The sequence below is a fragment of the Danio rerio genome, chromosome 14 (assembly GCF_052040795.2).
Source record: "Danio rerio strain M-AB ecotype USA chromosome 14, GRCz13ab, whole genome shotgun sequence".
NCBI lineage: Eukaryota > Metazoa > Chordata > Actinopteri > Cypriniformes > Danionidae > Danio > Danio rerio.
The window spans coordinates 11,053,782-11,075,949 of record NC_141034.1 but is presented as its reverse complement, the minus strand read 5'-3'; the positions used below and the strand labels follow the sequence as shown (position 1 = coordinate 11,075,949).

The 22,168-nt window shown below is 37.2% G+C and overlaps 1 protein-coding gene and 1 long non-coding RNA gene across 3 annotated transcripts; one reads left to right on the top strand and one right to left on the bottom strand.

The window, feature by feature from the left end:
* Window positions 1–906: 906 nt before the first annotated feature.
* Window positions 907–14,437, bottom strand: cysltr1 (cysteinyl leukotriene receptor 1; the record flags this gene model as incomplete). 2 transcript variants are annotated; one of them, NM_001423673.2, is given in 2 exon segments in its annotated part: window positions 907–2,669; window positions 14,298–14,437. In NM_001423673.2, a coding segment is annotated over 1 exon segment (1,029 nt). In that variant the 3' UTR covers window positions 907–1,634.
* LOC147840775 (uncharacterized) lies at window positions 9,043–13,116 on the top strand. Its single transcript, XR_015507167.1, has 3 exons — window positions 9,043–9,402; window positions 10,737–10,813; window positions 11,723–13,116. It is a non-coding gene; the product is annotated as an uncharacterized LOC147840775 (long non-coding RNA).
* Window positions 14,438–22,168: the final 7,731 nt, after the last annotated feature.

The window sequence follows — 22,168 nt, the reverse complement described above, 5'->3', positions numbered from 1 at the left end:
AGAGCAGGGGTCACCAATCCTGGTCCTGGAGGGCCGGTGTCCCTGCAGGGTTTAGCTCCAGCTTGCCTCAACACACCTGCCTCGATGTTTCAAGTATACCAAGTAAGACCATGATTGGCTTGTTCAGGTGTGTTTGATTAGGGTTGGAGCTAAATTCTGCAGGACACCGGCCCTACAGGAACAAGTTTGGTGACCCCTGGTGTAGAGCATGTGCTGGATAAGTTGGTGGTTCATTCCACTGTGGTGACCTCTGATAAAAAAAGAGACTAAGCCAGGGGTGTCCATCCTGGAGGGCCAGTGTCCTGGAGAGTTTAGCTCCAACCCTAATCAAACACCCCTGAATAAGCTAATCAAGCTCTTACTAGATATACTACAACAGGGGTGTCCAAACTTGGTCCTGGAGGGCTGGTGTCCGGCAGGTTTTAGCTCCAACTTGCCTCAACACACCTGCAAGGATGTTTCTAGAAAGTCTAGTAAGGGCTTGATTAGCTAGCCCAGGTGTGTCTGATTGGGGTTGGAACTAAACTTTGCAGGACACCGGCCCTCCAGGACCGAGTTTGAACATGCCTGTACTAGAAACTTCCTAGCAGGTGTGTTGAAGCAGGTTGGAGCTAAGCTCAACAGGACACCTCCCATTCAGGACAGAGTTTGGACACGACTGGACTTAGCCAAAAAAAAATAATTTTTTACTATTTTCCAAAACACCTCCTCTCTTTTTCTTCCTAAAATAACTGTCAAATAATCATAGCACTTTGTATAAGGAATGTATACGGAATATTGCTGAGTAGCTTTTGTTTACTCTCTAAGTCAAGTTAGAAGTTTGAAATGTTACATTTGTAATATATTTCAAAACAAGGTATTTACAATACATTGTGATATAATTGAACATTAATACATTATGAAAACTCTGATATAAGAATATGTTTTACAATGAACACATCTTGCATGGGTGGTTCAATCCGCTGTGGACCCCTGATAAATAATGGGCTAAACCAAAGAAAAATGAATGAAAGAACATCATGCATGCAGAATCCAATAGTTTACATGTTAAATAATTTACATCAACACTTCCAATAATACATAACAACCAATCATTGTTATCCTGTTATCATTATTAAAAATACAATATAAAATGTTTTAATGGCAAATATAGTAACACATTTCCACTCACAAAAAGTTGATAACTAATATATTTATAAAAAACAGCATTGTATACAACAAACTTTGTTGGCTCCCTGATAAATTGCTTTTGTTCCTTTCTTTTATGCCCCTTTCGAAGTTGATTTCAGATGAGAACATAATAATAGGTAATTTATTTTCAACATACAGTATTTACACGAAGTTACAACATATATTAACATTATTATATATCTCAAAAAGCTGTCATAAGAACATGTTTTACATATTGGAAGCACATTTTCTACAGACTGGAGTCATTTTATATAATAATGAATTAATAATAGATACCCATCCTTCATCGAAGTCATGCACAAAATCTGCGGAGTAGTTTTTACTTTTAATACTGGAATGGAGTAAATAGGATTTTCTTCATTGTTTCTCTTCTTCACCTTCTTAAAACTGCTTTGAAGAATAAGCTTCATTTCATCTTTATATTTAACACATGTTCATTTCCTCTACCCATGTGTGTTTGAACCATTACAGCTCTGCAGTTCACTATCCTCCGCAGGTGGGGAGCTTTGGAGAGGATGACGGCCCTTGTGTGGTAAAATGGCGTTTCCAGAAGCCCTGCGAAAGGTTGATAGACGGTGTCGAAAGTTCTCTCCAGAGAAGAAGTAGAGCATCGGGTCAAAGCACGAGTTGGCAGCAGCCAAGCAAAGCGTGATGACCACAGACTTCTGCATGTAATTGACTTCCTCACAGGTTGCACTTTTGCGGCTTTTGAAGTGGAGATGCAGTGTGCGTTGTATATGATAGGGCATAAAACTGATCAAGAAAGCCAGCATCACCACAATGATTAATCGAATGGCTTTGTTACGAGTGTAACGCTGTTTGTTTGCACCACTAGTGTTCCTAAGTAGAGTGCGCAAGATGCCAGCATAGCACAGTAAGATGACAAGGAAGGGGATGATAAATCCCACTACCAGGGAAAAGTAATTGAGCATGATCAGTTTATCCAGGCTGCCTGGCTTTTCTGGTGGTTCAAAACACTTGGTTTTATTAGTCAGTGGGTCAGTATGCTGACCTGAGAGCAGAAAAGGTGAACTGGTCATGCAAATGAAGATCCAAATGCACACACAAACTATCCATGCCTTCTTCTCTGTGGCTAGCCTCAGATTTTGCACCGGGAATACGATCGCTAGGAAGCGGGTAAAACTCATAGCCATCATGAAGAAGACACTGCAGTAGAGGTTTACATAGAGTGCATAGGAACTCAGCCGGCAGAGGAAGTCCCCCAGGTTCCATTGCCCTTTGTTGATGTAGTAGAGCACCCGGAGGGGCAGAGTGCTGACACACAGCAGGTCTGATACACCCAAGTTCAGCATGTAAATGTGGAAGGCTGAAGTCTGACGGTAGGTACGAAGAAGCACGTACAGTGCAAAGCCATTGCCCATCAGTCCAAAGACAGTAATGATAGAGTACACTGTAGAATAGACTTGGTTACGGAATTCATCGATTGAGGGACAGTCTGTTAAGTTAGCCATTGGTCACTAAAAGAAAACAGAAAGAAATATTAATATGTAGTGACAATCAAAATTACTGTCATAAAAATTGTTCAGAAAGTGTCATCTTATAGAACTGTCATGAGCAGCCAACCCAGACTCATTTTGAAAATGTACCACTACATACATTTCTGGAGTGTGCCAAATACGTCCCAGGAGCTACGATTTATTTATTTATTTATTTTTTGCAGTGATTAATTTTGCAAATCCACGAGAGGCTGCTGTGTATGCTTTTTGAGATCTCACATACCTCTCGGAAGTGCTATTTGCACCTGATTTTCTCATGTAAATCAACCAAAGGCCGCTGTCTACTAACTGACTGAATGACTGACCAATCTACTGACTGACCCACTCTCCTCTCTCCCTAAACCCAACCAATGGTGTTTTCAAAAGCAATGATTGACCCTCCCACCAACTTCTCTAAATCCAACCAACAGTTTAAAACAGCGATCCAAAATAAGTCCTCACCTGATATTTACCACATTTTCAGATTTTACCACATTCTCACCCTGTTTTTTACTTGTTATTTTTGCCTTTGGTTTTTCCCATTCCCACTTTCTTCGCCAGACTCGAACCTCATCATCATAACTACTCTTTGCGTCTCAAGTCCGCCGACAAACATGGCAAGCTAACTGGACAAACTGGTAACAGCGGGAAAGCATCCATAATGAGGTAAGCGGTCAGCTGGTAAGTGCGAAAAGGAACAGCGTCATACGAACCATATCATTTGTTTTAAAGACAAAATGCAGCCATATGTGCTTCTGGCTACATAATTCGCAATCTCCAAAAATGTATATAGGGCTACGCTTTCAGAATGAGCCTATGTTGTGAGCAGCGGTTGATACACAATATATTCGCACTAAATAAATCATACATTTCATTAATACACAGTTAAGTGGGAACCAGTGTAGTTCTGGCTCACTTGATCACTATTTTAGACTATAGACTCCAAATGGTATAGATTTTGTTTATAGATTGTTGTGTTTAAGAGGTGTGTGTCAGGGTTCTGCCACTCTGGTCTTGTAAATTCTTGTTTTGGTGGCAGAGCTCGGACACTAGCTCTGTCTGGTCCTGTTTCTGTCATTTTGTGTCTCTCTGTGTGTGCGCGCGCGCACGCCGCCGTGGGTGTACGCTCCCACTTGATGCGGCCTCGCAGGCTCTGCGTGCCTCGGACACGCGTGCTCTTGTACTCGTGTTTGTGTTTTAGTCTGTCTGCAGCGTGGTGTTTCATTCCCAGCGCCTCAATCTAGTAAGTTTCGGTTTTGGTGGGATAAAACATCAACGCTGCGTATGTGAGCGCACGGTGAGTGTTTTCATTCATCGTGTGCTCGTGTCTTGCTTCTGTTGTCAAAGGACGTGGCTCTTTTTACATTGTGGTCACGTGCTTTTGTCGTGTGCTTCAGTGTTGTGCTTGTGTTGTCTTGAACATTCGGTTAATGAGTTCTCTCATTGGCTGCATGTTCTTGTCCTGTGCATGTCTTGTCATGCGCTCTCCCATCTATTGTCTAGTCCAGGGTTTTTCAAAGTCTAAGACAGTGGGCCTCCCTTTTGACACAACTTATCCATTGGCGCCCCCCTCCTCCCAAACACGCACGCACGCGCACACACACACACACACACACACACACACACACACATATATATATATATATATATATATATATATATATATATATATATATATATATATATATATATATATATATATATGGACAGTATATATAAAGACACAGACAGATGTCAGACTGTTAACTCACTTTTATCATCATTTGCATGAAAGTGCAATTATTTACAGAGTAATAACAAGTATTTTAATATAACATTTTTAAAACTAGGATGATTGTTCAATATAAATAGAACAGATCCAAGAACTGTCCATCCCAGTCAAAACAGTCGAAGTTTTGTGGGTCTCATGCTGTCATTAGCCAAAATATCTTGACAAACCACACATAAAGGTCGTGGTTCATCAGCTGGTCCTGTCCACGTAAATCCTAAACTCAAATACTAATCAACATATCGTCGTCTTTTGAGTTTAAGCCCTGAACTTGAAGGCTTTTGTGGCGAGGGGGCGTGGCCGAGAGCCGTGGGAACAGAGTGAGGCCACCGCGTAATAGTGGATACACCTGCGGTGCGCACCTGCCTCGGATCCCTCGGAAGGAGCTCTGGATCATAAAAGGAGAAACGAGGGCAGAGGAAGCCGAGAGAGCACCGGACCCGGACATATTTTACTTTTGCTTTCAGTTTGACGGCAGCTCCTCACGGAGCTGTCATTAATAAATCACTTTAAAACTGTTTCGGTTCTCAGCCTCCTTCTTCCCGGCGGCCAAAGGGCCGTGAACTTCATTACAGCTTTGAATCGGGGGGGTCTCAGAAACCGACCCATTGTATTAACAGGCATATACCTGTATTGGCGGGCTTGCCAAACAGAAGCGAATTCACAGCTATGGCCTTCTGGGTAAAAAAGGTTTTCTTATATTTCACGTATTATTATTTTTTTGCTTTGTTTAATTAAAACGTTTAAATATAATAAAAAAATACATATAATAATTAAACTTAATAATTATATTTTTATTATATTATATTTTTCCCGCGCCTCCCCTGACATGCTCTGGCGGCCCCCCAGGGGAGGCGCGCCTCACACTTTGAAAACCCTTGGTCTAGTCCCACCCCACTTGTTAACCCATTATTAGTTATTTATGTTCTTCTGTTGTGTGTTAATTTGCTCCTGCTTATAATCTCCTCATGTCTTCTGTTCTGTGCCAGTTCGTCATCAGATGTCATGTCTTGTCCTGTTCTCCAGTTTGCCAGCCGGCCCAGTCTAGTTTGTTTGTTTGTTTATTTGTTTTATTAATATTTTCCCCCCTCGGGGGAGTTTGTTTTGCTTTTTTTGCTTTTTATTTTTATCAATAAATACCCATATTGCCCTGCACTTGAGTCCTCGCTCCTTTTCCCCTCACCGACCGTGACAGTGTGTTGGAATGTCCATGTGTGTGCCAGTAGTTTTTGTGGTGTCAAAATGGTTTTACAGCCGACAGGTCAAAAGGGACCTAAAAGACATTTGCTGTACACTAAATGTGTACAGTCTTCAGGAAAATATGAAAACAGAATTTTTTTTTTTTCTAATGTTCAGGTAGTTTTAGAGAAAAAAACAACAACACTAAATTTCATGAAAAAAAATCAAAAAGTAGTTTTTTTCTGCTGTTAAAAATTTCTCTTTTTTTTTTTTTTTTTTACAGAAGAATTGGACAGTTTATAGGAAAATGTACACATCTGGGACAATGGACCCTTCCCAAACTCCACTCCCAATTCTTCCTTTCCATCAAGATTTCAGTATAATCCATGTGGTCCCCAAACAATTTGTGCAATCCTCAGGAAAATAGTGAATCATTTCTGTATAAATTACAAACTGATTTCAGACAAAAGCAGACATAAATCCCTGCAATATGCAAACAAGGTATATATTCAGGACATGCGCATAAATTTAAACACAATAAAGATGGAATCTATAGCCTACAAATATAATAATGGGAAATTCAGATAAATGAAAAAAAAAGATGTTACAAATTGATTCCCAAATTATTGCTGACTGTCCCGGTCTGATAACAGAAAAGACTTGTTCATCAATGTTGAGTCCTCAGATTTCGAGTCCATTCATTTAGCAAGTTGCAGCACTGTTGATTGACAGCCAATGGTGAGGCTGTCCACACAAACATATCAATTTCAAACACTTTTCTAGGCATCAGGAAAAGATTAAACATATACGCCCAGCCTTTCTTGGAAGCTGTTGACTGCAGTGTAAGTACTATTCGAGGACATTTGAACCATTTTTCATGTTAATGACCAAAATAACTCTACTATGCATGGTTAGTCTCTTCTTAGACTCTTGTAGGAGAAAGTGGCAGGTCACAGAACATTGGCATTATGATCGGCTGGATTGCATGTCAATCAAAGTACACAGAAATTTCATAGACTATGTGTTTTACACACTCTTCACGCAAGACTGTGGCCTCAAAAAAACAACAGGACGGTTCAATTTGCTGATCATATGACAAGCTAATGGATTGATAACAGGAAGTCATGAATCAGCGTACAGGAAGGAAGTATGTGGTGCCAAGACAAGAATCTCTCCCTACACAGTTACACATACACACAGTACATACTGTGCATACATACATAAAGATGGCAGCATTCAGCATTCATATACTTGAGACAGTGATGAAGCAACTGAGGAGTTTCAGATTTCGGGGACTTTTAATGTTTACTTTATACAATTTTGTATATAGGAACATGATTGTAAGTTATGTACTCTCTCTTTCAATATTTGTTTTATAATTAATGTTGATGATTGCTGAAAGAATTTTGCAGTATTTGATTGCATGGCATAACAGTCTACATGAACATGAAGTTCTGATACTTGATAGTGTACTTAGTACATTGTAGAGTTTAATAGCGTAGTTCTTGCAGGACCAGTTCTCATGCAGGCCTGTCTCCGTCAGCTCTAAAGATGATGGCCATAGCTGATTTCCATGCACTTTATTTCACTTGTCATTAGTTACACATTTCCTGAGGCCTGTAGGCCACAGCCTAGGACTTACTATTACTACTTCTCGCCAGGAATGGGCAAATATATATTGAAATGTATTTTAAAACAAAATACCAAACACCTCCATTTTAAGTGTATAAAAATAAACTACAAAATATGTCAGCCAAAAAAGTATGAAAATAAAATACTTTTACAAGAGAGCTTGACATTTTTTTTCTATGCAAACCATTTATCGATGGGGCCTAGTGGATCAGTCCTTGCACCATTACACTGATTTAGTGAAGTAAACGATTGAAAACAACAGCTTTTGCCCTAATCCCAATTCTACCCCTTAGCCCTTTCCCTTACCCCTACCTCTTGTTTTGCGCGTTCCCTTGAAGGGGTAGGGGTGTTCCAATTCTCTTTAGCTTGATGGTGTAGGGCTAAGGGGAAGGGGTAGATAGCCCTTCGATTTTTCACACTCGAAACCAAGAGGTAAGAAAATTTCCCAGAATACACCAGCCACAATGACAGGACAGTTGCACCCGGAGGTAAGGAGATCCACAAACTAGTCTTTTTTTATGCCATTATTACAAATTTTTACAACAAACAAGCACATGTTTTAATATATTCATAATCACTTTCGTGTTTTACTGAAAGGTTTCGTGTTTATGCCTTTAAAAAAAAACACTAAAATAAAAACCGCTAAATTTCAATATAATCCATAATCATAACTCCTGTACAGCAGTTCCACAACATTCTGACACTCGAATAACCTGTCAGTAATGTCTAGTGACTGTGAATGAGCTTTTGTCTGCTGTAATGTTAATGTTGTTTTTGGTGTGTTTACATAGATGAATATGGCCACTGTGTAAATGCGCAGTATAGTTATGATCTTATTGCCACATTACATCGTTATGACAACATAATATATGCCTCAGTGATTTTATGAAGATAAATACCAAAAAATAACACAACTGGAATAGCTACAGCAGTGGCGATCGTCTGATCTTTTATGAAGCAAGAGATCGCGATGACTTCTGATGACGTGTGTAGGTACTGTAGTGCTGTCCCATTTCTTAGAGGTAAATTTTGAAGCCCTTCCTCTTAACACTCAGTTTTAAGGGAAAGGGGTATGGGTACGAAAATAGAATTGGGCATTTTTCTGAAAAAGCTTCTCTGCACCTCATTCACCTCTACTGTACATCAGAAGGTATTCATAAGAAATGTAAGTTGTATAAGTTTTATTCATTAAACTTACATTATTTATCAAAACTTGTTTTTTTTTTACTATAGATTTGGTACAAAGTTCATACAGAAAGTTCTGTCTTGGAGATGATCTCTTTAATTACTGTAAAAACAATTTAATGCAGATAATGAGTTGGAATATTGTACTAAATCTCTTGATTGTGAAAATTGCCACCACCTCTTTCAAGTCTTAAATTTCAAAATCTTTTGCTATTGAAATCTTCAATACTTGCTTTAGTCATTTCCATAAATCACTTTTTTTTTTGCAGTTGTACTCTTCTAAACACGATATAAAACATGATTTCTCAACAAAAAGTTGGGAGTTTTTTTGACCATAAAGGCTGATTTATACTTCTGTATCAAGCGCACGCGTATGCTACGGCGCAGCCTACGCATTGAAGCATAGCCCTACGCCGTGACCGTCGGCGTCGCTGACGTGCACCTCTCAAAAATGCAACTACACGTCGCAACGTCGAATAGCGCAAGCTCTGTGATTGGTCGGCTTGGTATCTGTCACATCCATCAGTGACCACCTGAGGGCGCTGTAGTGCATCAGGACTCAGTTAGCACTACAGTGTCCCAGAAAAACATACATTCTCATACATACCACGCGCATACACCGGAACACCTACACTGACATGTCATCTCATCTGTTCTGTGTTATCGTTGATTATCTGGACTATATATTCTACCATTCCACCTTTGTTTGTGATCGCGTCATTTGTCTTCCTTGTTCGAGTATTCAGTAAGTCCAGTATTCTGAGTTTGTTATTCTGATCCTGTTCTTGTATTTTGCATTAGTCTAGTTCGTGTGTTATTGTCTCGTCTGTTTTCTAATTAGGTTTAGTTGTTTGAGTTTGTTATTCCTGAGCCTCGTCTCTGATTTAGTTTCTGGTTTTGTCGTTTATTTGTTACTTTGTATTCATATCACCTTGTTGATCACAAACAAAGGTGGAATGGTAGAATATATAGTCCAGATAATCAACGGTAACACAGAACAGATGAGATGACAGGTCAGTGTAGGTGTTCCGGTGTATGCGCGTGGTATGTATATCTGCGTCCCAAATGGCACACTATACACTATGCACTCATGCACTATGTACTTATGCACTTACACACTCAACAGGATAGTATATGTATATAGTGGTGTCCCAAATGGCACACTAATGTGTTTTTACTAAGCGAAAATTCAAGCCGTTTCCCTGATGACGTTTGACGGTCGCCAAATCGGTGAAATAAATGACCGAATTATCAGATAATATCTGCCGTGAGTATTGCCTCATTCACCATCGAGAGGCGCTAAAATCACTGTAGTAGGAGAATTTTGCTTTCACCATCCAAAAATAAATAAAGTTATTCAACATGTGCGTCTGATAGCTCTGCCCCTTCCGCTACGTAAGCAAACCTGCGGTCGTTGAGTGCGTGAAGTGTCCATCATTCCACACTTCTTTTTAGCGGCTGAATGAGTGCATCATCCGGGTAATTAAAGTGCACTTATTATTTTTAGAGTTTTCAGTGTGAACACACTACTTACACTATTTATACTACAAAATGGCATAGAATAGTGCATAAGTATGCGATTTGGGACGCAGCTTATGAGAATGTAGTTTTTCTGGGACGCTGTAGTGCTAACTGAGTCCTGATGCACTACAGCCCCCTCAGATGGTCACTGATGGATGTGACAGTATCGCGACGAGTTAAGGTGAGACCGAGAGTCATGTGAGCGGCGCGAGCCCTATGGAGTGATTGTTTACAAGTGTGGAGTCCTGTGAAGGAGCTCCGGATGGAAAGTTTTGTTTTGTGTTTACCTCATAGTTAAAGTTGTTGCATGTCCGCTGGTTTCTGCCTCAAAATGAGCGAGTTTGAGCCACTTGTACATTCAGGAAGCCTTCAGAAAGTACAAAACAGCAGCGAAGAAACTCAACACAGAGGAATATTAACACCCCACTGCCCACTAGCGTTTTGGAAGTATTAATGCAGACCAACAGAGACAGCAAGCAGAAGTATAAATGCAGAGATACGCGCGTTGCATGTGCCGTGGGTTACGCCGGTCACTTGACGGAGAAGTATATATCAGGCTTTAGTAACCGAGTTTTAAAATATAATGATTTTACCACGTTTTCAGATTTTACCACATTCTCAAGTTATTTACTTTTTTATTTTATTTTTGCCTTTTGTTTTTCTTTTACTGACTTTCTGGCTTTTTGAGTTCTTCACCAGACTCAAACCCTGTCATTGTGGTCAACTCCTCTCTGCATCTCAAGTCCGTCAACCTACATGGCAAGCTACTGGACAAATTGGTAACAGCGGGAAAGCTGTCCACACTGAGGTAGGCGGTCAGCTGTTAAGCGTAAAAAGAAATGCCGTCATGCCACCCCGTGGCATTTGTTTTAAAGTCGAAATGCAGCCATAGGTACTTCTGGCTACAATATTTGTGATCTCCAGATATGTATATAGGGCTACATTTTCAGAATGAGCCTATGTTGGCTGAATTAGGCAACCTAGTTCCAGCATGAGCCTGATGAACAAACTAGACTGACAAATGCTCAGCAATGGCCCAATGGCCAGCCAGAGGCTTCTCTAGCTGTTCAGTGTCTTTCAGTAAATAAGGCACTAATAAAAAAAGTGTTTTTATCACCATAGGTATCTCAACATGCAAACCAAACAAAAGCAGTTCAAAACAGGGAATAATTCATCATTAATCGTAAGTAAAATATAAGATAAAGACAAACATGATGTTTTGTGGAGGTTGAAACAATCACAATGTAAATATAAAGCTAGACTCTCATATAAAACCAGAATTACAAATTTAAATGTTTTCAGAGTTAATATTCTGTGCAATGCATAGGCAAAACTCTAAGAATCAACATAAATCTGCTTATTGAGAATTAAAAGAAGAATTATTAAATTAGGAAATAAAAATGTAGAACTTTCTACATTTAACTGTGGAATAACTCATTTGTAATTACACATTCATAAATATTTATTCGTAATTTAATTTAAAGGGATAATTCACCTAAAAATGAAAATTTTATCTCTCTTTACCCACCCTTAAGTTGTTCCAAACGTTTATGTGTTTCTTTATTTTGTTCTACAGTTGAAGTAAGAATTATTAGCCCCCTTGTTAATTTTTTTCCCTCAATTTATGTTTAACGGAGAGAAGATTTGAATAGTTTTAATAACTCATCTCTAATAACTGATTTATTTTATCTTTGCCATGATGACAGTAAATAATATTTGACTAGATATTTTTCAAGACACTTCTATACAGCTTAATGTGACATTTAAAGGTCTAACTAGGTTAATTAGGTTAACTAGGCAGAATGAAGTAATTAGGCGAGTTATTGTATTACGATGGTTTGTTCTGTAGACTATTGGAAAAAAAATATAGCTTAAAGTGGCTAATAATTTTGACCCTAAAATGGTTCTAGCTGAAATGAAACAAATAAGACTTTCACCAGAAGAAAATAATATTATCAGACATACTGTGAAAACTGCTCTTTTAAACATCATTTGGGAAATATTTAAAAAAGAAAAACAATCAAAGGAGGTTTAATAATTCGGATTTCAACTGTATATTTATTTATAAAGAATACTATGAATAAAACTGAAAGCCTGCAACCATTGACTCAGGAAAAACAAATGCTATGGAAGTCAATAGTTACAGGCTTAAATCTTTCTTGAAAACATCTTTATTTGTCCTCAACAGAAAAACAGAAACTCCATGTTCCAGGTTTGTGAAGGGTGAGTAAATGATTTTGACGATGAATTTTTAATTTTGGGTGAACTATACCGTTAACCCTATTCATTTATAACTACATAATTCGTTTAACTGTTTCTTGTACATATATCACATTAGGATCAATGATTTGTTTGTTATACGATTGTGTAAAAATATAAAATAAATATAAAAAATAAAAAATACACCCTATTGTTTTAGAGTATACAGTATCGTTGTATTGCATTTTAATGCATCTTATTTAAAGTTAATATAAGTGACTGTTTATTATTCACATAGAAATCTGATATGTGGCAATATATGCAAATCACTAATTTAACAAACAAGCATCAGAATCACAAATATGTACATGCTCAAACATTTTAACTATAACTTTTGGTTTGCACAAGGAGTCAGCCAGTGCTCACACTGAGATCTAATCTTACCATCATCCAGTCTATATTGGAAGATATAAAGAAAAAACAAACAAACTTTGACTATTTAATAAAGGTGGTTTAAACCTGTAACTATTGACTTCATTAATATGTGTTTTTTTCCTACTATGAAAATCAATGGTTAGAGGTTTTCAGCTTCTTTCAAAACATTCTTTAGCCTTCAGCATAATAAACATATACACAATGATTTGGAACAACTTAAAGATGAGTAAAAAGTAGGTACATTTACATTTTTGGGTGAACTATCCCTTTAAATACACAATTGCCGTTACTTGATACAAATTATTATACAGTTGAGTCAGAATTATTAGCCCTTTTAAATTATTATCCCCCCCCCCCCCCCTGTTTATTTTTTCCCCAATTTCTGTTTAACGGAAAGTTTTTTTTTCAACATATTTCTAAACATAATTGTTTTAATAGCCTATTTCTAATAACTGATTTATTTTATCTTTGCCATGATGGCAGAAAATAATATTTGACTCTATATTTTTCAAGACACTTCTATACAGCTTAAAGTGACATTTAAAGGCTAGGTTAGACTAGGTTAATAAGGTTAAATAGGCAGGTATGGGTAATTATTCAAGTTATTGTATAACGGTGGTTTGTTCTGTAGACTATCGAAAAAAAATAGGCCAAGGGGGTAAATAATTTTGACCCTAAAATGGCCTTTAAAAAAAAATTAAAGCTGTTTTTATTCAAGCCAAAATAAAACAAATAAAACTTTCTCCAAAAGAAAAATATTATCAGACATACTTTGAAAAATTTCTTGCACTTTTAAACATCATTTGGGAATTATTTAAAAAAAGAAAAAAAGGCGACTAATAATTCTGACTTTAACTGTAGGTAAAATATCATGCTTTAATTTATGAAAAAAAAAATTGTGATACTTCACGAAAACTGCCTGCAAGGCTCTATATGCTTTTAGAATAATGCCACATATAATTTTTATTATATTTATATTATATTTATTTTTATTATATTTATTTTAATTTTATTTATAATATTTTTAGTATTATTATGATAGTTTTTTATGTGTTAACTGGTATGAAAAAAAAAACAACAAAACAAAAACAAATCAGCATTGAATGTAATTTTACTCTAAATGCATTTGCATACCCAAATGCACTTACCACTTCATCGTTTTGATCAACCAGTCAATAACATTTATCAAAAAGTTTAGACAAACATGGTCTTCAGATTAAGTTGCAGCTAGTTTTACATCAGCTATTAATTTATTTGTACTTTAAGTAGCTCCATTCTGCCTCGCGCGCGCAATTTATTTGCCATTTAGAATAACTGTATTCTTTTGCATGTTGCACACATTCCTTACATTCCTTAGTTGTACGTTTAAAAGAACACACCATCAAAAACAAAGCTCTGTCATAAATGTCGTCTTTCATCTACAGAGTACAAACGCAGCATTCTGGGGTGGGAAACAGATCCTATAGACTTCCATTATACAGACACTTATTTAAACACAACCAGAAAGTACTGCATTGTTAGAGCAAACTATATCTAATTTCCATGACGTTAATAGTTTGCCAATAAAGTAGATTATATAAAAGTCTGCGAATGTTATAAAACCAGCAATCATACAAAACTTTGAGAGATAGCATAACGCATGCCATTTAAATGGTAAACAAACAAAAAAACTGTACAAAAAGTTTTTGTACCGTTATCTGCCGTCTTCTTTCGAGCAGCCGTCCCGTCAGTTTAAATGAAAGGTTTCCTTCCTCTGACATAGATCAGCTTTCTGATAGAGCGCACGAGAAACTCGGTGCGCTCATGAACGCGTAGGCAGCGCCTCCCTTCTGGGGAACTGGATGCCTCCGGGGCACAGCGATGGGCTTATAATTAACGTGTGACGTTAACTGAACAATGAGTGAACATAATACAGCAGAGATCCTACTCTCTAAACAAAAATGTGGTTCGTTAGTGGTTCGTTAACTCGCAATCCGTAAGCACTTTAAGTGGTGCAGAGCTTTATCGGATGGTGCAAGTAGAGCCAAGGGTTAGGACTTTCCGTTCTCAGAATTGACTAGAATGGCAAAAGAATATTGTCTACCCGGTATTCTAATGCTGACTTTTAACCATCTCATAAACTGAAGTAAAAACAAAAATAAAATGTGAAAGATAACTTTATTTATTTATTAATCAGGGGTTGCCACTGTGGAATGAACCAAGAACTTATCCAGCAAATGTTTTACACAGCGGATGCCCTTCCAGCTGGAACACAACACTGGGAAACTATTCCCTGCTGAAAAATTCAGCTTAAACCAGCCTAGGCTGGTTGGCTGGTTTTAGCTGGTTGATCAGCCTGGTTTTAGAGGGGTTTTGGCCATTTCCAGGCTGGTTTCCAGCCATTTCCAGCCTGGTGTTAGCTGGTCAGGCTGGAAAATGACCAGCTAAAACCAGCTTGACCAGCCTGGTTTAAGCTGGACATAGTTGGTTTTGGCTGGGCTCCTAGCCTGGCTAGGCTAGTCAAGCTAGTTTTAGCTGGTCATCTCTGGAAACCAGCCTAGAAATGGCCAAAACCTCTCTAAAACCAGCCTGGTCGACCAGCTAAAACCAGCTAACTAGCCTAGGCTGGTTAAAGCTGTTTTTTTCAGTAGGGTTTATTTATTTATTTATTCATTCATTTAGTTATTTGTTATTCTGTGTCGTTGTTCTTGATTAACTAATTAATTTGTTTGTTCATTCATTCATTTTCCTTTGGCTTAGTCCCTTTAGTCCCTTACTGTTGTTGTTAATTTTGTTGTTTTTGTTGTGTGTGTGTGTACGTTTGCTGAATCACACTCTAAAAGCCAATCCAACCTACAATTTCCAGTTTACTTATTTATTTTGTAAGGCAATTTTTTTTCTAGGCATATGCCTTTGCTACTGTAGCATGTTCAGGTATCCTAGTTACAACAAATAAAACCATTATTATTATTATTTTCTTTTTTTCTTTATAGGGCAACATGGTGGAGCAGTGAGTAGCGCTCTCGCTTCACAGAAATAAGGTCACTGGTTCATGCCTCGGCTGGGTCAACTGGCATTTCTGTGTGGAGTTTGCATGTTTTCCATTTGTTCGCATCGGTTTCCTCCGGGTGCTCCGGTTTCCCACACAGTAAAAAGACATGTGGTATAGGGGAATTGGGTAAGCTAAAATGTCCATAGTGTACGTGTGTAAATGAAAGTGTATGGGTGTTTCACAGTGATGGGTTGGGACTGGAAGGGCATCCGCTGTGTAAAACATGCTGGATAAGTTGACGGTTCATTAGGCTGTGGCAACCCCAGATTAATAAAGGGACTAAGCCGAAAAGTAAATGAATGAATGTTTGCTTTATTATTATTACTGTTATTATTACTTCATAAACATTTATTGAACATCACATTCTTAAGAGCCAATCAAACTCACAATTAAAAATATATATATATTATTTAATCAATTTATTTATTTTATGGGCTATTGATGATTTTTTTTTTCTAGCTATAGGCCTATGCTAGCATGTTACAACAAATGAAACTAATAATATTATTTTGTGTGATATTATTTATTAATTTTGTGTGTGTGATTGTGTCACAATCACCAGTAATCTAGCAGTTGCAGATCGCTGGAGAACTACAATGTGCTACTGTTATGAACTACAAATCCCATTATGCACCTCACACACACCAGTTCTCTCCCTGATTGCGCACACAAACAGCTGAAAGCCCATCAGAGATTGATAACAAGGATTATATTGACACCTATAGGACACACACATACACACACTTTGCTGAGTCTTGTAAGCTGTGAGTGAGCAATTAAAAGTGCTCCTATTGTTTAGCCTTGCCGTGTTTTTGACCCTTGCCTTGTTTATTTTTTTCATTTGTTTTGCTGCCTGTCCTTACCTTTCGCCTGTTTTGCTGACTATGTTTTGGATTTTCTTCATGACACACAGAAACAGCTGAAACAAATGTGTTGAAGCTTCGGAACATTTTGAAACCAGTCTCTACCGTGACATCTAGTTGTCATTTTAATGTATTGCCCTAGAACAGCTTCAACAAAGTTGAACAGTTAAGAAAATTGAGGTAATAAACCCAAAGTTGTACACTTGAGTTTTCAAGTGAGTTAGTGAAGCGATGAGAGTTCCAGACTAGCATGCAGAGATAATAGGTTCGAATCCAGGGTGATGCAGCAATAGATGTTAGTTTTTAATTGCTCTGTTCTTGCATTGTGTTCTGTTTTAACATTGGTTTTACAACTGAATGAACACTTTGTGAATAAATATGTCTTGTTTTGGGCGTCCAAACTTAACATTATTAAAAAAATATTAAGTCATGATTTCAGAGTATTTGTACAAATCGGGATTTGAACTCGGGCCATTTGCATCATAGTTAATTTATGCACACGAACGGTCCACTCAGCTACATGAGATCAAGTTTTGAGTTTCCTGTCAGTCAAACACAGATTCGCCAGGTCTCGAAATGCTTCTGAAATGGCTGATGCTTTGAATGGCTTTAGTCACATGACCTGGTGTATAAAAACACTCAAATAGCATGATCTGGGTGTTTCAAATCACCTTGGTCACATGACCTGGGTACTTCAAATTATGCTTCAGTGCAGTGTTTCAAAACATTTCCGCTTCGGGATAAGACATTGTGTCGAAACGACACAACAGCCATCCCTAGTTTTGGATTTTCTGCATGCACCTGTTTGTCCCTGTTTTGACCATTGCCTGCCTGACAATTCTGTTTAATAAAACTTTAAGTAGATTCTCACCTCTGGTGTCCCGAACTAAGAGATTGTAGTTCTCCAACAATCTGCAACTGCTATATCGCTGGTGATCGTGACAATGTGTACATAGACTTAACCATCACAATCTAAATCAAACCCACAATTTCCAGTTTATTTATTTAGTAGGCTACTGTTGATTTTTTGAGGCATAAGCCTATGCTACCAAATTACAACAAATAAAGTTACTACTACTATTGATATTACACTATAATGCTAAAATACTGTACAAAACCAATGTAGTAAATATCTTAATATTGAAGTATTGCAAAGTATGAACTTTAGTTCATTTAAGGGGTCCAAAAAGCCTTCTGCGTACTGTATATAATAAAAAGGTAAATCCAGTAATGATTAAGACTGTTTTTCTGACATATTTAATTGATGCATTCTTTTGTTGTGGGCAAATAATTATATACAAACATATTTAAAAATAGCTTTACTTAGACACATTTATTGCCATGATGTAAAGACACTGCAAATAAAAACACAACACACCCTGCTCTACTCTACAGCCTCAAGTATATTGTTTTTTACGATATAATGCAGCAAATAATTTGTCGCTGTTCTCTGCAAATCTTCTAAAGCCCAGTCAATTTAATTGGGACTATCTATTGACAGTTATTTTCATGTTTGCCCATGTTTTTAGTCCAAGTTTTGGTTGGTCCACTTAATGTCATGTTGTTTTTAAGCCATTTTTAAGTTTCAGAGCATGGTTAACAAGACCAAACAAATCCAACCTGGTTTAGCAGGTTCACAACTTTCACTATAATTTGAATATAATGTTTGCTGTCAACCTAGTGTTTATGGCTTACTCTGGCTCATATGTATGCGAAACTTAGAGATCATTTACTGTATGTTCAAGTTTATGAAAAAAATAATAATTTAAAAGAATTAATGTGAATATTTACAAGATAGGAAAACACATTTACTGCCACAAACATTTAAAAAATAACCAATACAATTATATTGAATTATTAATTTAGTCATTTAAATAAATTTACATTGTTCTGTATTGCGGTGTGTTTAGTATGACACCTAAATCTTATTTTAAATATAAGCTAATTTTATTGGCAGAAACTACTCTAGCTGGCTGAGACTATTTACAAGTTAAATCCTATTTACATTCAAACGGTTCAAAATGTGCTGGGTGCTATTTACTTTCAGTCATTTCCGAGCATCAAGTGTAAATAAATACTGTAGCAGTTAGAAATAATTTCTGTTTAGCGCAAATATACTGCACATACTGTTTGTTCATGGATGTATTTATATTATAATACATTATATAATAGTATGGGAGATTATTAGAGTATTCAGTGATTTTTGAGTGTGGTAACAGTCTACTAGTTAATAAGAAAATAAATATAGCAGAACAGACAAGTTCAGAAACGGAAACACCTATTTTACTGTATATCGCTGACCTTTTATTAGACTTTTGAATTGATATTTTGCTTCAAATTATAAATAACTGCAGTATTAAAAATGTCAATATATTTTCCTACTGTCAAATCTAAGGCCTCTTGATTGTACTGTGAACATCTTAAGGAACAGGACTGGCATTTTAAAGCATTTCTACATGTTGATTTAATAGATTAGCTTTTTCATTGAAATTAATTTGAAGAGACCCCTTTGTGTGATGATAAAGAACAATGAATGTGCAGCTATAAAAAGTGAACTGTGATATATTCATTTATTGTCAGGTGTATCTATAAAAGTTTACAAAACAACAACAGGTGGACTCCAGCTAATGTGGCACGCACACACACAAACACACACACACACACACACACACACACACACACACATATATATATATATATATATATATATATATATATATATATATATATATATATATACAGTTGAAGTCAGAATTATTACCCCCCCTTATAATTTTTTTTCTTTTTTTAACAGAGCATGAACTTTTTCACAGTATGTCTGATAATATTTTTTCTTATGGAGAAAGTCTTATTCGTTTTATTTTGGCTAAAATAAAGCAGTTTAAATTTTTTTTAAATAAACATTTTAAGGACAAAATTCTTAGCCACTTTAAGCAATTTTTTTTCGATATACAGAACAAACCATCGTTATACAATAACTTGCCTAATTACCCTAACCTGCCTAGTTAACCTAATTAACCTAGTTAAGCCTTTAAATGTCACTTTAAGCTTTATTATTATTAATTAAGATATTCAAAGCATTCTAGCCATAGCATGTTAATGAAAGAGCCCAAATACTTTCTAAATGCACTGTGTAGTAGAAGGTTTTAATTCTGGAAACCTGAATGGCCTGTTTTTCATTAGGTTTGCTTTCCTGGAGAAGAACAATCTGATATGAACCACACACACACACACACACACACACACACACACACACACACACACACACACACACACACACACACACACACACACACTGCATAAAGACTTAATGTCTTAACTGAGTGGTTTATTAACTGTTTCCTCATAGACAAATAATGTTCCTTAAGTTTGTACCTTATATGATACAAAAAAGACCTCTTATGATACTGTCCTGTACGTTTTTTGGTACAATTGAAATGAAGGTACACTATGGTTCTCATTAAAACAGGTACAAAAGTGTTTGACAACTTCATTACTATATCTATGAAAATAAATGTTACTGGAAAGATAAAGTTAAAACATGAATCATCATTCAAAAAAGCATATGCTTAAAGAAACTCAAACATTAATTACATTAATTATTAAATTCTATGAAACAAAACAACTAGTAAAACAAAGCTATTGTAAACTACAGGCATTTTAATAAACATTTGGTAAGCATTCTCATAAATACATTTTCACCATTGATATCCGCACCTTTTGGCATTTGTTTTCCACTACGCACATTAGCTGGCAAAAGTCCTGCATATGCATCCTGTTCATGCAGACATTTTAATATTGTAAAACTGATCAAACATTGTGCACATCTCAATACAATTCTTTTGCATTATTCTATTTCTATTTTAAAATGAACTAAATTAAATTAAATTATCTTTTAAGTGATTATAAAGGTATTGTGAAAATTGGACAAAAGAAATGTTATATTGTACATGGGAGAATGTAATTCTGTAAATTTTTTTGTGAAAAGTGTCGTGAAATGTTTTGCAAAAAAATAGATCTTTTAATTTATATTAAAGTTTTTTTTTTCTTTTTTTGTAAATGGAAAATGTTTATTTACTAAATTATTTTTGTAAACTGAAACATTGTTTAAAATGTATTTGATGTTTTATATTAATTGGAAATAAATTGACACATTTTGGATATAGAAAATGCCTTTAAATAGTTTAAGCAACACATTTGACACTGTTAATGTACAAAGTATCTTGTCACTGTAGTGGTACCTTTATGGATCAAATTTGCTCCTTTGATTAAGGTACAATATTGAACCTGCAGGTTTTAAAAAACAAAGGTACATTTTGGTTTCCCATGATATAAATCATGTCCTTAAAGGTAAAAAACTGCAAAGGTACAAAAATTAGTTTTTTTGTCTTAAGGTACAATTCTGTTCCACAAAAAGGAACTGCTCCAGTGTCAAGGGTTTGTCCTTTTTTTGGTACAACATTGTACCACTTTTTTCTGAGTGTACAAGGTCAAAATCTATTGCCTTATTGCAATGCTAAGATCAGAGTGTCCAAATCCTTTTGTTTTATTTTGGCTAGAATAAAAGCAGATAAAAAAAAAAAAAACTATTTTAAGGTCAAATTAGCCCCTTTAAACTATATGTACAGTCTGCAGAACAAACCATCGTTTTTGTAACCACAGGGAGTGACACAAACAACTGAAGTAAGATCCAAAAGCAGGTTTATTCTTAGTCAGGCAAGCAAGCAAGGGCAATGCAGGTGCAAACAGGTGTGAGGACAATCCAGAATCATAGTCGAAGTAACATGCGAGAGGTCGTAAGGTAGGCGGCAGACTAAGACAGGGAGGCTAGCAAGGCTAACGTTCATTACACAAGATAGCAAGACTCGGAAACGCGTTGTAGTGCTACTTACAGTAAACAAGACTTGGCAAACTGAATGGGCGAGTGTACGGCTTAAATAGTGTGCAATCAGTCACTGACAATCCTCAGGTGGTGTGAATGTAATCAGTTTAGATGAGGAAGCATGTGTGTCTGGGCGAAGTGCATGTATGAATATGTAGTCCAGAAATGGTGGAATTGTAGTCCATAAGTTATTGTGAGAGAGATCCAGCGATCTATGAAGTAGTGATCCCTGGTGATTGTGACAGAACCCCCCCCCCCCCTTAAGGAGACGCTCCTAATAATGTTATGGCAGAAGGTGGAGCGGAGGCGGAACAGGGGGAGGGATGGAGGGCCAGGACCATGCAGCTGGGGCGTACCTGGGACGTGGAGCTGCTGAGGACCCGGAGCGTGGAGCTGTGGAGGGCCCGGAGTGTGGAGCTGTGGAGGGCCCGGAGAGTGGAGCTGCGGAAGGCCTGGAGAGTGGAACTGTATAGAGCCTGGAGAGTGGAACTGCGGAGGGCCTGGAGCATGGAGCTGCAGAGAGCCTGAAGAGTGGAGCTGCGGAAGGGTCTGAATGGTGGAGCTGCGGAAGGCCTGGAGAGTGGAACTGTATAGGGCCTGGAGAGTGGAACTGCAGAGGGCCTAGAGCATGGAGCTGCGGAGGCCTTTAGGTGCGGGTTAGCTATTGGGGTTTGGTCATGGTCTGGGACCCTTCGTGAGACTCAGGCAGCAGTAGCTCTGGCAGCTCTGACAGTGGCAGCTCTGGCTGCGGCGACTCTGGCAGCTCTGGCGTCGACTCTGGCAGTG